A 15,851-nucleotide genomic window follows, 5' to 3' on the forward strand; every position below is an offset into this window, starting at 1 on the left:
ATGTCTGAAGGAGCTAGAAAGTTCCCCTCTACCACTCCTGCCTCCCTCAACCGAGGTACAATATCTGCGCGCAGAGTAGTAGCCATGGACCCACTATCTAACATCCCCTTCAGCTCAACTTTATCCTGTACTAGCACGGTGGTGTAAAACAAACTGTCATTCTGAGAAATTCTCATTGTGTTCTGAAAAATTACTGTGTTGTTCTTGGGTACTGACTCACAAAAATAAGAATAAACAGATTGGATATCATCATCATCAGTGGAGGAAAAATTAGCCTGCCCCACATTGCCCTCCTCAGAATGGAGGCTTTCTAGTTTTCCAGACCTGCCAGTCTGTCCACATCCAGGGCTTTTTCGCTTCCCAGTCTCACTACAGTCAAAGCTCATGTGGCCAGGAGAGAAGCACTTGAAACACAGCTGGTGCATCTGACAGTGAGCTTTGGTCCAGTGATTAGTGCTTCCACAGACAGCGCACTCACGCTCACGTTTGGGGAACTGTTTACGGGGCCCTCTGTTCACAGACTGAGTATTGCTGACAAGAGCCTTCTCTAGCATACTCAAAACTTTCTCTAATGTCCCACCCTCAGATACAGATTGGGCCTGTTCTGGTTCACGGCCACATCGAGAAAAAGATGACACATTAGGTCTGCTCTCAGGATCCACTTCCTCCTGGGGGGAGTCGAAGACAGCAGCCACCTGCTGTGAAAGTTGTGTTCTACATGCTTTACGCTCCCTTAACAGTTCATCCAAACGATCCTGTACCTCACTGGCTGTCCAGTCACGAAGGGGTTTGCATTTGAACACTTGGGCCAACTCTTTATCAGGACAGTTGCGTACAAACATGACTGCCAACTCTGAGCACTGATTGGGCAAGGTTCTACCCTCACTTACAAGGTACTGTTCAGCTGCCTCTGCAGCTTTGTTAAGCATAATCCAGAAATCTAGTGGACCCTCATTAGCATATGGTCTCATTGAATAGAAATCAGCTAATGGCATACCTGAGTAGACAGTATCCCCAAAGTGTTGCTTGAGAACACTGAACACTGCCTTAACATCTGTGACAACAGGGTTGTTACGCATCCAGACTTTGGTCACATCCCGTGCCCTCCCCATGAGCCTAGACATCACCTACCCAACATTCTCAGACCCAGTGTAACCCCTCTTCTCTAGGTAGACTCCCATTAGCTCCTCCCACTCCAGGACAGAGTACTTATCTGAGCCATCACCCCTGAAGAAAGGTGGAGCACTAACCTCTGACTTCACAACCAGATTCAGCTTGGACGCATCAATAAAAGTTGACCCACATTGTTCAGGCAGGGGAAACTGCTGGGATTGGTCAGGGGAATGGGCAGGAGAAAGACTTGAAGCCCCAGGCTGCAGTAAACTCGCTCTGATAGATTCTCCTATCTCTGAACCAATCTGCTTAATAAGGTCACTAAGCTGACTCGGTGTCCCATTATTACTGAGGACTGGGGACAATGGTACATCAAGAGACAGAGGTGGGAGACCCTGGTCAGGTGGAGTAAACAGCCTACCCCTCCCAGTGCTTGTAAACTCAGGACTAGCAGCCACTCTACTCCCAGGAGCTGACTGTACCAATGGTGTAAATGCATGGACACCCCTCCCTCTACCCACACTAACCACACCAAAATCCCCAGCATAACTCATCTTATGGACTTGAGTCTTCCATGGCTCAATAGAGAACTAAACTACAATGTAATTTACTGCATACAAATACAAAAAAAAATGCAATAAACAAATTCCCTCAAAACATGCAAATAAACGCCAATACAATTATCTAGTGAATATGCTACATTCACCTTCACTATTTACAGTATACATTCACTTATAGCAAACCATCAACAAGTGCGCATGCGCGGGTCGCGCATCTCCTCCACATGCACAGCTCCGGTGGTCAGCTTGAGCTAACCAGTCGGCAGGTCGCGGCACCAGTTTGTAGCGTGGTTCGTTCTGCGTTGTGTGTTTTCAATTAAGACGCTGCCACAACTGACGGTCTGCTCGTTGAACTCTTTTTATTTGCCCTGCACACGAAGAGACAACACACACGTTACCCTTGGTGCAGTCACAGCTCTCCGGCACCTTGCTAGCCGAGGGTCAGACAAAAGAGCGCGCCAAAAGGAATTAACAGGTGCTGCGTGCACACACTCGCTGCACAACAGCATATACAAGTAAAACTATACAGAACATAATTCTGACAAAATAAAAGACATACCTGCACACGAAGAGACAACACACACGTTACCCTTGGTGCAGTCACAGCTCTCCGGCACCTGCGCGAGCACATGGACACTCACTCAACCACTGTCACAAGTACTCAGAAGTTACAACAGATACCCCAGTCAGTGAGCTCTGTGAAACTTGTTAACATAAATTCCTACACTGTCCACACTATAACAAACGTATGGTTGCAAAACAGTACATTGTATAACCTTATGACGGTTTTATATTAAACAGTTTCGGAGCCAAGGACAACATACCTTGCTAGCCGAGGGTCAGACAAAAGAGAACGATGAAGTGGTATGGGAATACAGATAACCCGCGATGGGCCAAACCAAAATATACAAAACTTTTACAATCACTTGTATGTACAATATTGGTATGAAAAAGTGTTTGTACACCAAATAAAAACATTAGCTATGCAGCTGTAATTAAATAAAAAAATACACTGAATTATTATTATTATTATCAGATTATTAACATCCCCTCTTGACCTGGCCTATTTGAATTGGTCCTTGTGTGCAATTTGGTGCGTAATCTAGGGGAACAACATCACACTGCTACACGTGCACAGAGACAACAACAACAAAAGCGATACTACGACAGGTCAGCTAGACCACTGCCACCACTGATCGACGGAGAGTCAGTTTGAATCCAGGAGCATGGCCTCTGGAAGCCAGCAGTCGTCATCCAGCCAGCTAACACTGAACGTTCATAGCACGTCCTCACCGCAGAAGGAGCGGTGTACCGCCGCAATCATCGTCACCTACTGAACACAAAAGAACAACACACTGATGAGATGAACTGTTCCCCTGAAAGAGAACGTGATGGACTAAACACACACACACACACATCACAACATACACCATACTTACCTGCAACACCACAAGAGCTGTTGACTGACACAGAAGCATGCTCAGCATCATATCGCACAAGGTCAGGAAGAGAGGTCAAGCCCAGAGCTGTCCTAGAACTGTGAAATGTCAAAGGGTGTAGGCGGATCGCTGCCCTAAAAGAGTTCCAGACTGTAAACTTGTTATTGAAAGTTCACTTGAAATGCTTTGGTATTGTATTTGTTTGAAATGTTAAGATGTATTTCTACTGTGAAAGCTGAGTTGCTGAGAATCCCTTGTTCGAAAAGTAACAGTATGTTGGATCATTGTTTCAGAGTCTATGTTGATTCAGTTGGTGTAGTATGCAATATAAATGGTTACTTACCTTGAGTTCAAACTGCAGAGCATGTTTTCAAAAGAAACGCTTAGAATATGTAAACATTTTTCTTTTGTTTTAAAAGAAGGGGGATGTAATATTCATATGTGTAAACATACTGAGTTATAATTGGATGCATTTTACCGCCATATCATACTGTGCTATGATTGGTTAAGACCACCCAAATGGTTAGGTCATGGTCAGTTTGATCCTGGTTGGCGATACGTGAACATGCCAGTTATAGCTAGCTAATAAAGAGCTACGTTAAGAAATATCCTGTAGTACTGCATTTTATTATTTTGTACAAAGTGTGCAAAACAAGACAGTGCAGACGAGGAATGCATTAGTAAGTACTTGGCGCTAAACTCAAGCGAACTTTCAGGATACTTCCATCTTTCCATAGCTAGCTAGCTTGACCGGCGTTGTCATTTCAAGGGGATGAACTCGGCTAACCTAGCGCAACTATCGTTAACGTTAGTTGTAAATACTGTAATGAAACAGTTAGGGAGCAGGTCTCGAACCCTCGACCTTCTAGCCCGAAGTCCAGCACGCTATCGACTGTGCCGCAAAAGCATGCTCGTTTGGCAGAGTCGATTTCCACGCTTATAAACCCAGGGTCGTTACACTGCCATTGCATAATAACCTAAGCTTGCTTAGTTGTAGCCGCAGCGAAGTCTCAGCCTGTGTTGGCTACTGCCTGACTAGTTGCCAAATTCTGGAACTATAATAACTGTGTTTCTGTAGTAACTACATTAGTAGCTTGCACCATGTAAACAAGCTTTTGGCCTATATATTTTCTTGAACCCAAAGGCAAAGCCACACAAGGGCCCATAGCTAATCCAAACTTGTGAACATTGACTAACTAACTACATGACAACTTGCTAATTGATCTGGCAGTCTTCTTAGTTAACTAACTCGCTAGCTACACACAATAATATAGATGTGAGCTTAATTGTAATCAACTACTAGAGTTACTTACTAAACTGACCATTAATATATCACACTTCTGTGTTGGTTTAGGAAGCAAATTGCAAGATGGATTATAGGCCTGGTTAGCTATAAAGCTAGCTATTGTTGACATAAAATACTGGCATGTCATTAACCCCTCTGCTTGCAAGTTCTTCTCTTTTTACATCTACCTTATCAAGACAAAAACAATATTATATTTACCCTTAATGCTTGGCTTTCCTTTTGGATACACTGGCTCTGTAAAAAGAGAAGCAGATAAAACAAGGCTTACTTTAGTGATGTGTGTTCTATTCACGCCCTGATTGTGCATGGGGCACATAGGGTGGACGCTGAGGTAATGGGCTGGAATCTTTGGTAGGCGTGAAACAACTGATCTTTGAATCATTCCTCTCCACAGTGCTCCTGTGCCGGGGCAAAGCTTTCAGCGATTTCACCGGACCAGACTGTCGGTTTCTGTCATTTAAAAAAGGAGAGACTATATATGTCTACTATAAACTCTCAGGCCAAAGGACAAATATATGTGCAGGGAGTGTAAGTATGAGTTAATATTAAATTACAGTACCTGTCAAAAGTTTGGACACACCTACTTATTCAAGGGTTTTACTTCACTATTATTCTACAATGTAGAAAATAGTAAAGACATCAACACTTTGGAAAACACATGGAATCATGTAGCAACCAAAAAAGTGTTAAACAAATCAAATATATTTTAGATTCTTTAAAGTAGCCACCCATTGTCTTGATGACTGCTTTGCACAGACTTGGCATTCTGTCAACCAGCTTCATGAGGTAGTCACCTGGAATGCATTTCAATTAACAGGTGTGCCTTATTAAAATGTTATTTGTGGAATTTATTTCCTTCTTAATGCGTTTGAGCTAGTTGTGTTGTGACAAGGTTGGGGTGGTACACAGAAGATTTGGTAAAAGACCAAGTCCATATTATGGCAAGAACAGTGCAGTCGCAAAAACCATCAAGCGCTATGATGAAACTGGCTCTTATGAGGACTGCCACACGAAAGGAAGACTCTGCTGCGAGTTAACTGCACCTCATATTGAAGCCCAAGTAAATGCTTCACAGAGTTCAAGTAACAGACATAGCCCAACATCAACTGATCAGAGGAGACTGCGTGAATCAGGCCTTCATTGTTGAATTGCTGCAAAGAAACCACTACTGAAGGACCCTAATAATAAGAAGAGACTTGCTTGGGCCTAGACACACGAGCAATGGACATTAGACTGGTGGAAATCTGTCCTTTGGTCTGATGAGTACAAATTTGAGAGTTTTGGTTCCAACCTTCGTGTCTTTCTGAGATGCAGAGCAGGTGAACGAATTATCTCCGCATGGGTGGTTCCCACCGTGAAGCATGGAAGAGGTGTGGGGGTGCTTTGCTGGTGACACTGTCTGTGATTTATTTAGAATTCAAGGCTCACTTAACCGGCATGGCTACCACAGCATTCTGCAGTGATATGCCATCCCATGTGGTTTGTGCTTAGTGGGACAATTATTTGTTTTTCAGCAGGACAATGACCCAACACACCTCCAGGCTGTGTAAGGGCTTTTTGACCACATTCACCCGACCTCAACCCAATTGAGATGGTTTGGGATGAATTGGACCACAGAGTGAAGGAAAAGCAGCCAACAAGAGCTCAACATACTGTATGTGGGAACTCCTTCAAGACTGTTGTAAAAGCATTCCTGTTTCAACAACACAACATGCATTTTGCTACACCCGCAATTACATCTGCTAAATACGTGTATGTGACCAATAAAATTTGATTTGGGCTTCTTTGAAGAATATAAAATATATTTAGATATTTTTTTTGTACACTTTTTTGGGGTTACTACATGATTCCATATGTGTTATTTCATAGTTTTGATGTCTTCACTATTATTCTACAATGTAGAAAATAAAGAAAAACCCTTGAATGAGTCGGTGTCCATACTTTTTACTGGTACTGTATGTGATAACATTGCAGTCTAGAAGTGTCACGATCGTCAAAGGGACTGAGAGAGGACCAAGGCGCAGCGCGTGGAAAGTACATCTTCTTTTATTTTAGAAGAGCAACGAACAAAACAACAAACTGACGACCGTGAAGCTATACAAACATAAGTGCTGACACAAAACACTTCGACATAGACAATTCCCCACAAACAGCTAAAGCCTATGGTTGCCTTAAATATGGCTCCCAATCAGAGACAACAATAACCAGCTGTCTCTAATTGAGACCCAATTCAGGCAACCATAGACTTTCCTAGATACCTACACTCAACCATAGACACAGCTAGACTTCTATACTAAACATAAACCCAACTACTCTAATAAACCCCCTAAACCTTACAACCACCCTAGACACTACAAAAAACACATACATTCCCCATGTCACACCCTGACCTAACTAAAATAATTAAGAAAACAAAGAATACTAAGGCCAGGGCGTGACAAGAAGGAATGTTGAAGCTTTTTCTGTTTTGTTAACATGTTTCATTCTCTGTTTTGTTTCCATTTCTTACAATAGGTTGGTAACCGCTTTGGTTACTTCAATAAGGACCAACTCGTAATCAATCACATATACACTGAAAAAGAATTGGAGATTCCTGCTGAGGTAAGTCAATAAATAGATGTAGGCCTAGTTCACTACTGCCAATGCATCATCGCTTAAAACATTGTCTGGAATGACTGAACTTCTTTCTGAAATAGGTAGTGTAACGTTCGTTCTCCTCCTTTTCTGAGGAGGAGCAAGGATCGGACCAATATGCAGCGAGGTATGAAGACATAATGATTTATTTAAAGAAAGACGAACACGAAAAAACTCTTAACAAACTACAAAACAATAAACGACGTAAACAGACCTGAACATGAGAACTTACAGACAACGAAGAACGCACGAACAGGAACAAACTCACAAACGAAACAGTCCTGTGTGGCATAAACACTAACACAGGAACCACAAACAAACAGTGTGAATAGCCTACCTAAATATGGTTCTCAATCAGAGGAAACGTAAAACACCTGGCCTCTGATTGAGAACCATATCAGGCTAGTTAACCAACCTAAACATAGAAACAAATAACATAGAATGCCCACCCAGCTCACGTCCTGACCATACTAAACAAAGACAAAATAAAGGAAATAAGGTCAGGAACATGACAGGTAGTATGACTCAAACAATGTTTTCTTTTTCTTTTCAGGAAACCGACATTGTTTGCTTTGACACTGGACACGATAAGTTTGACAGTTATGCCATTGATTCACTGTTAGGTTCCTCTTTATTGTTAACAGACAAGGAGGAATCTGTGCAAGTAACCACAGAGACTTTGTACCTAAACAAAAGTGCTGAGAGCACCACGGTGGAAGTGGATGAGCCTTCACCTGAAGTGACACTGTTAGAAAATGATGAGATTGATAGGGATGTACCTGAGGACATTGATAAGGTTGTAGAGGTTCCAGATAATGATGATCTGAGACATTTTGAGGCTTTAGAGTCCTCTCTGCCTCAGCCTGAAACTCTTGACACAAAGGGAGTGGAATCTAACACTGTACTTGAGACCACAGCTGAGAGGATCAAAGATTACCTTCAGAAAGATCAGCAGAGGACAGAGGACTCTGTGCCGTACAGTGTTGTTGAACCAGAGGAAGGTGAGATCAAAGAAACCCCCTCAGAACCTGAATCCAAAGATGATCCTGAGTTAGAAAATGCACCTGATGGTTTTTCAGAAGGCAGACCTATTCCTGATTTAAAAATCATACTTGGAATAACTTTTGATGCTGTCACTTCCAATAATGAGGACACTTGGAAGGTGACTCCATATGACGAGGAAAGTGACAAGACTGAATATCAGCAGGATGAGGAAAGTGATTATCATCTCAGGGAAACTCCATTGCTGGCTTTTTCTGAAGAAAGTTCTAATTTGGAACACGAGAACATTCCGGAATCTGATCAGACAGATGAGGAAGACAGTCTATCAGAGGTACCTCATACACAGAAACAGGACTCCAAGGACAATAACCTGTGGTCTGCATTTGGTGATACCGTTTTTAACATTGTCAGTGGTGGGGAAAGAATAGCTTATGTTGCCGGTTCAGAGGAAGATGACGAGGAGGATGATGATGAAGGTGAGATTACACCAGAGGAGCCTCCCAAAATTGAAGAACCCAAGGAGTCATTTGGCTGTTCTACTTCCTCTGAGCTAATCTTTGAGGAACCTGGGCACTCTAATTTCAGTGAGGATGCTGTCAAAGTACCTGATGAGGATTCTCAGACGTTGCAGTTTGAGGATGAATCTGAAGAAGGTGACATCGAACCTTCAACACCTCCTGCTGATGAGGCGAGTCCCTTTGAACACACTGAGGCTTTAGCAGAGAATCTTACAGAAGATGACAGCCCAGTCCCTAAACAGCTCTCACAGACAGACATGCTCTCAGACTTTGATAGTAAAATTAACGAATCAGAGCAGAAACAAGCTGTTGAAGAACTCCCCATACAAAAAGCGGAGTCAGTAGATTTCTCACAAGTAGAGAATAGTTTTAAACAGGGTGGTACAGAGCTTTTCAGACTATTTCAAGAACCATACCAGAAGGTCCCAGATCCAAGTAGAAACACAATGGTGAAAGAGAGCCATCAAGAACTCCCCATAGAGGAGGAGGATTCAATACACCTAGAGGGGGAAGAGATTGAGGAAGAGTTGCTAGAGGATGAAAATGCAGTATTATCTTCATCCAAAACTGAGCACACTGATGAAAATGACACAGAAAATCTATCTGAATTTGGGTCAGAGCAACCCAATAATTATACACAAACCGATGTTGTATCCAGTGATGTGTTGGATGTGGTCCAACACGACGAGGCTATTGACATAGAACCTGAGGTGCATGAGACTGAAAATGATGCTGAAAGCCACACACCCTCACTTAAAGATAAAGTTCTGGATCCCCTTCCAAACAAAGAGACGGAATACAGTGACAATGTGTTGAGGCTGACACTATTGCGAGACCGCTGCAAGGAGGAGGATATGGAGCGCCTCCAAAAGATTCTAGGTCCCGTGAACCTCTTTAGGTTGGAGTTCCTGTTTTTTGACCTGGAGCTGAAGGCTGCCCGGCTGTCCCAGACAAACGCCCGTGAGGACATTGAAAAGGTGCTGGAAGCCATTTTGGAAGCCTCTGAAACCCCAATCCTGGATGAGATTGAGAGGATGCTGGATGCCCATGAGAACGCTGACCAGCAGCAGGAGTCTGGTGAGTTTGTTGAGGAAGCTTCCATCTTGGACGACTTCCAGGAATTTGTGTTCACCCTGCGTCAGAATTACTCGACGGCCAGAAACAGTGCTCCCATGGCAGTGGGCAGTCAACTACACCCTGACACAGGTAATAATGCTTTTTTTCAGTTTATGTTCATGTCAGAGTATAGGAGGATTAAAACCTTTTGTTAAATACATATTTGGAAAGTCTCATACATTGCTAATGACATGATAATACTGCCTGGAGATTTGGTTTGCAGAATAAGCTGTATTTAAGAAATGCCCAAGAAGTACAACAAAGTAAATAGTAATCTGTTGACAGAACAAATACACTTCCTGACAATGCCAGTTAGATTGCAATGCATGAACATTTACTCACTGTTTGAACCTCTCTGAATGGTTCAAAAGATGGGGATATGTCTGAAAACACCTTGGACATGGGACTTAGCGTAGACATGGATCACCCTCCCTCAGGTAGGTGTTCATTATACTTCCCTACTTTTGAAATTGTGGTGAGATGTAAACTGTATGCATTAACCTAATTTGCTTGTGCTGTATTTCCAGGATCTCTGGAGTCACCTCCTGTCACTGATTTCCATGAAGATGAGCAGAGTGGTTCATCATTCGTATCAGTGCTAATTTTATCTGGTCCTCTCGTCACCCTGTTTTATGAGTATCTTGGAATATATGGTGTTATGGTAAGTTACTTCATGTATTTCTCTCTTGTGAATGGGCTTTCCTTCCTATTGTAATTGACTAATTGCCTGCATGTAGTGCTTAGGACTCAAGTATTCATACTTATTTTATTATTGCTGGGACAATGCATGTATTATTTTTATTTGGGGGGCGGCATTTGCCATGCTGACAGCGTTACCCAACCCTTCCCCTTTTTTCAACTGGTAGTTGAGTACAGCACCGTTTCCGTTAAATTAAACGTTCCAGAACGTAAAAACGTACTAAATGCAGCCCAGGTTCAGTGATCCTTTCCCATTTTTTTGTTGACTTGTTCTAGTGAAGTGTAGACTGAAGTTAAGTGTCCACAGCCAGTGTTTTGCTTATTGAGTGGGATATAAATGATACCCCGCTCGTTTTACCAGGCTTTGTGCGTTTTGCTTAGAAAGTAATCACGTTCAGAACTCTAAAAGGAGGCTAGTAGACATGTTGTTGGCGAAGCAGAGCCAGCATTGGCAAGCTAACCTTCAAGCTTAGGTTATAGTAGCTAGAAAGATAGGTACATATTGTCCTCTCCTGGGTAAAGAGAACCACGATGAAGGATCCTCTCCAGTAGTCGACTGTCTTGTTTTGCACACTTTGTACAAAATAATAAAATGCAGTACTACAGGATATTTCTTAACGTAACTCTTTATTAGCTAGCTATAACTGGCATGTTCACGTATCGCCAACCAGGATCAAACTGGCCATGACCTAACCATTTGGGTGGTCTTAACCAATCATAGCACAGTATGATATGGCGGTAAAATGCATCCAATTAGAATTCAGTATGTTTACACATATGATTATTACATCCCGCTTCTTTTAAAACAAAAGAAAAATGTTTACATATTCTAAGCGTTTAAAAAAAAAATACATGCTCTGCAGTTTGAACTCAAGGTAAGTAATATTGCATACTACACCAACTGAATCAACATAGACTCTGAAACAATGATCCAACATACTGTTACTTTTCGTACAAGGGATTCTCAGCAAATCAGCTATCACAGTAGAAATACATCTTAACATTTCAAACAAATACAATACCAAAGCATTTCAAGTGAACTTTCAATAACAAGTTTACAGTCTGGAACTCTTTTAGGGCAGCGATCCGCCTACACCCTTTGACATTTCACAGGTCTAGGACAGCCCTGGGCTTGACCTCTCTTCCTGACCTTGTGCGATATGATGCTGAGCATGCTTCTGTGTCAGTCAACAGCTCTTGTGATGTTGCAGGTAAGTATGGTGTATGTTGTGCTGTGTGTGTGTGTTTAGTCCATCACGCTCTCTTTCAGGGGAACAGTTCATCTCATCAGTGTGTTGTTCTTTTGTGTTCAGTAGGTGACGACGATTGCGGCGGTACACCGCTCCTTCTGCGGTGCGGACGTGATATGAACGTTCAGTGTTAGCTGGCTGGATGACGACTGCTGGCTTCCAGAGGCCATGCTCCTGGATTCTAACTGACTCTCCGTCGATCAGTGGTGGCAGTGGTCTAGCTGACCTGTTGTAGTATCGCTTTTGTTGTTGTTGTCTCTGTGCACGTTTTTCATGCATTTCCTTGTAGCTGACGACCTCAGGTTGCAGCTGCTGGTTGGTGCTGGGAAGGATTGAGCGAAGTCTGCGGCTCATCAACAGCTGGGCTGGTGATTTGAAGTTGTCAACTGGAGTGTTGCGGTATTCAAGGAGACTGAGGTAGGGGTCTCTCTTGTCTGCTTTTGCTTTATCCATGAGTGATTTAGCAATCTGCACTGATTTTTCAGCAAGGCCATTACTTTGAGGGTAATGTGGGCTTGTGGTGACGTGTAAACTCCCATGCTTTTGTGAAGGATTCAAACTCATTTGATTTGTAACAGGGCCCATTGTCAGATATTAAAGTCTCTACAATTCCATGCCTGGATAAAGGCTGCTTTCAGCTTGTATATCACAGCTGCAGATGTAGTGCTGTGAAGGTTGTCGAGTTCGAAGTATCTGCTGTAGTAGTCCACTGTTACGATGTAGTCCTCGTTGTTCCAGGTAAACAGATCGGTTGCCACGACCTGCCAGGGTCGGTCTGGGATACAGTGAGGTAACATTGGCTCTTTGGTGTTTGAGGGGCGTCGTTCAAGACATATGGCGCATTTACCAACAATGTCCTCTATTTGTTTGCACATTCCAAGCCCATGTGTCCAGCATGGATCTTTGTCAAAATCTCTTCTCTGAAACTGGTAGGAATGAGGATATTTCTCTCCTTTGAAAATTATTCTGTTGATCTGTGATAGTCATCACGATGGTTCCAGAATTCTGAGACGCTCTGAGGGCATTTTCTCCTCTCCTCAGGCCATCCATCCTGTATGACTTTCCTCAGCTGTGCAAGTTGCGAGTCCTTTTCTGTTTCTGCTTGGATCTCCTTCAGTTTTGTGTCACTAACTGGTAAGTTGCTGTACACAGTGTGCACTTGCATGTCCATGCCTTCACTGAGGCTGCTGTCCTTATAGGTAAGAAACTTCCTGGAGAGTGTGTCTGCGACAGGGATGTCTTTGCCTGGACGGTGAGTGATTGTGAAGTCGTATTTTTGTAGTTGAAGAATCATTCTCTGTAGCCTTGGCGAGGCTGCGGCTAGTGGTTTCCTCATGATTGACTCAAGGGGCTTGTGGTCGGATTCCACAATGACTTGTCGTCCATATATGTACTGATGGAAACATCCGAACAGAATGGCGTAGAGCTCCTTTTCAATTTGAGCGTAGTTGATTTCACAGTCTGTGAGAGATTTGGACGTGTAGCCAATGGGCTTTCCTTCTTGCAGTAGCACTGAACCTAGTCCATACTTCGACGCGTCCACTTGGAGTCTGAGCTCTTTGTCGGGGTCGTAGTAGGCAAGGATTGGTCCTGGTTCTCTCATGATCAAGTCTTTCACATTCTGGAAAACAATGTCGTGTTGCTTGTCCCAGAGAAACTCACTGGACTGCTTTAGCAGTTGACGCAGGGGTGCATTAGCATTGGAGAGGCTGTGTGCGAACTTGGCTAAGTAGTTGACCATGCCAAGCACTGTTTCCAGCTCTGCACGGTTCTTTGGTGGCTCCATTTCTTTTATGGCTAAGATCTTCTGTGGATCTGGCTTGATTCTAGTCGCTGTAAGAACATGTCCGAAGTAGCTGACCTCTGTAGCGCCGACTGTGCTCTTCTTGGGGTTGAGCCGGACTCCTCTCTCGCGGGACCTTTGCAGCAGCATCGCGCGGGGGTTTCGGTCGTGCTCATCTTTGGTTCGACCATAGACAAGGATGTTGCCCACAATTGCCACAACTCCGTTGAGGCCTTCGTACACTTCGTCGATCTTTCCCTGAAACTCGTCTTGGGCTGAGATAATCCCAAAAGGCAGGCGACGGAACCTGTAGCATCCAAACTATAAAGGATTTGCGTCAATTCAAATCTGGTATCAGGACAAAATGTGATTCAGAGTCCCCGAATATATTTTAAGTATTTTTCTTAAACTCAAGCGATAAATGGTAAATGCAATTTTCGTATATACGGGTTCACTGTAACACCTCGCAGGGTAGAACAGGGAACTGGCAGGATGTAAGTAAACAGCTGTTCTTATACTGTGATGGACATGGTTCCAACCCGTATGTTGGCCTATCACAGTAGAGGCTGAGCGTGGTTTAAAGTTGCTTAGCCTATCGCCGGCGCTCAGGCTGGTCCCAGCCTCTTGGCGCTCCTTGGTGTCCGGCGCTGTTGCTGTGTAGATTACGCTCCCACACCCCAGAGACTGAGGTCAGACAGTTCTGTAACATTGTTTGAGCCACTTGCACCTGCATAGAAAGCACACTGTTCTCGCTCAAGGCTAACCACAGCTTCCCAGCACACTTATCTGGGGCTAACTGTTATTTCCAGCACAGACACACAGACACCCAGGCCAACAGTTGCTAATATTCAATCACGTGATGTAGTATTGGGTTATAGTGCAATAAACACAGATCCTCACAAAACGGTGTGTTGAATGTTGTGAGCTTAGATGACTCTTCTGTGAGCTTGATAGCCCAGTAGCCTGATCTAGCGTCCATGACACTGAAGTAGTGTGCTCCCGCTAGCTTGTGTGTGATGCCATCTAGCGTCGGTAAAGGATAATGGGGGCGTTTGATGGGGGCGTTCGGAAAGGCCGATTAATCAGGCCGATTTCACGGTTTCAGAACAATCGGAAATCGGTATTTTTGGGCGCCGATTTGCCGTTTTTTTTTTTTTTTTTTACACCTTTATATAATCTTTATTTAACTAGGCAAGTTAGTTAAGAACACATTCTTATTTTCAATGACGGCCTAGGAACAGATTTTTAACCTTGTCAGCTCGGGGGATCCAATCTTGCAACAGTTAACTAGTCCAATGCTCTAACACCTGATTACATTGCACTCCACGAGGAGCCTGCCTGTTAGCGAATGCAGTACGCTAAGGTAAGTTGCTAGCTAGCATTAAACTTAACTTATAAAAAACAATCAATCAATAACTGTCATTGCTCCAATGTGTTACTTAACCATAAACATCAATGCCTTAAAATCAATACACAAGTATATATTTTTAAACTTGCATATTTAGCTAAAAGAAATCCAGGTTAGCAGGCAATATTAACCAGGTCAAATTGTGTCATTTCTCTTGCGTTCATTGCACGCAGAGTCAGGGTATATGCAACAGTTTGGGCTGCCTGGCTCTTTGCAAACTAATTTGCCAGAATTTTACGTAATTATGACAACATTGAAGGTTGTGCAATGTAACAGGAATATTTAGACTCATGGATGCCACCCGTTAGATAAAATACGGAACGGAATAAACGTTTTGTTTTCGAGGTGATAGTTTCCGGATTAGTCAAAGGTATATGGTTTAGAGAGAAATAGTCGACGCATTATAATTCCTGTAATAACTTGCCGCTTAACGTGAAAGGGGTTCCTTATTTTACCCTTCATGTCTTCCATAGAGAATGTCTTGATCTACTTCAAATAAGGTCTGTGTTTCGTGCAGGTTTAAACCGCCTCGACGTTTTGATACCCGTGTAAATCTCACTAGGATAAGGTGACGTTTGTCAACATATTTTCATAAATCCACTCTACAAAAAAAATTATCTTCGCTTATATTTAGTCAATATTGATCAGAGTTACCTTGTCCTATGGATATCTACAGTTATAAAATTGGCACGGTGGTGTAAGCCTACACGAAACACAGACCTTATTTTAAGTGAATCTAAAAATATCCTATGGAATAAATGAAGGAAGCGCTTTTCAGATTTTGCTAGAAGGTGTCATGGGAATTATGATTCGCACTTTGGTTGTCAATTCTTACCATGCCCATTATTAAAATAGGATTTCCTGCATATAGAAATTAAAGTTTTTGTTTTCAACATTCATCACAGGTAACTTAAACTCTATTTTTATTCAAACAGTTGAGAGTATTTGTCTCCTAAGCAGACTCTTCAGTATCATTGTCACTTCAGAGCTGTGTGTGTGTATGTGTGTGTGTATTTATGTATT

The 15,851-nt window shown here is 42.9% G+C and overlaps 2 protein-coding genes across 7 annotated transcripts in view; both read left to right on the forward strand.

Moving 5' to 3' along the window:
* On the forward strand, positions 1 to 9,011 carry LOC120039677 (transport and Golgi organization protein 1 homolog). Its single transcript, XM_038985093.1, has 5 exons — positions 1 to 55; positions 4,750 to 4,946; positions 6,963 to 7,019; positions 7,606 to 8,848; positions 8,995 to 9,011. The coding sequence occupies exons 1-5, from the start codon at positions 1 to 3 to the stop codon at positions 9,009 to 9,011; spliced, it is 1,569 nt and encodes a 522-aa protein (XP_038841021.1).
* LOC120039669 (transport and Golgi organization protein 1 homolog) overlaps positions 8,987 to 15,851 on the forward strand; it is a 26,231-nt gene continuing 19,366 nt past the window's right edge. For all 6 annotated transcript variants that reach the window (XM_038985080.1, XM_038985082.1, XM_038985084.1 and 3 more), the window contains exons 1-3: positions 8,987 to 9,778; positions 10,060 to 10,125; positions 10,216 to 10,349. In XM_038985080.1, coding sequence (XP_038841008.1) covers positions 9,019 to 9,778; positions 10,060 to 10,125; positions 10,216 to 10,349 — 960 coding nt within the window. In that variant the 5' untranslated portion in view covers positions 8,987 to 9,018. The remainder of the gene's footprint in view (positions 9,779 to 10,059; positions 10,126 to 10,215; positions 10,350 to 15,851) is intronic.

Source organism: Salvelinus namaycush, unplaced genomic scaffold (genome assembly GCF_016432855.1).
Source record: "Salvelinus namaycush isolate Seneca unplaced genomic scaffold, SaNama_1.0 Scaffold291, whole genome shotgun sequence".
In the NCBI taxonomy this organism is placed as follows: Eukaryota; Metazoa; Chordata; class Actinopteri; order Salmoniformes; family Salmonidae; genus Salvelinus; species Salvelinus namaycush.

Coding starts and splice junctions, on each gene's coding strand:
- LOC120039677 (XM_038985093.1), top strand. CDS start 1: ATGTCTGAAGGAGCTAGAAAGTTCCCCTCTACCACTCCTGCCTCCCTC. Junction 56..4,749: donor TCCTGCCTCCCTCAACCGAG/GTACAATATCTG, acceptor GTGGACGCTGAG/GTAATGGGCTGGAATCTTTG. Junction 4,947..6,962: donor CAAATATATGTGCAGGGAGT/GTAAGTATGAGT, acceptor TACTTCAATAAG/GACCAACTCGTAATCAATCA.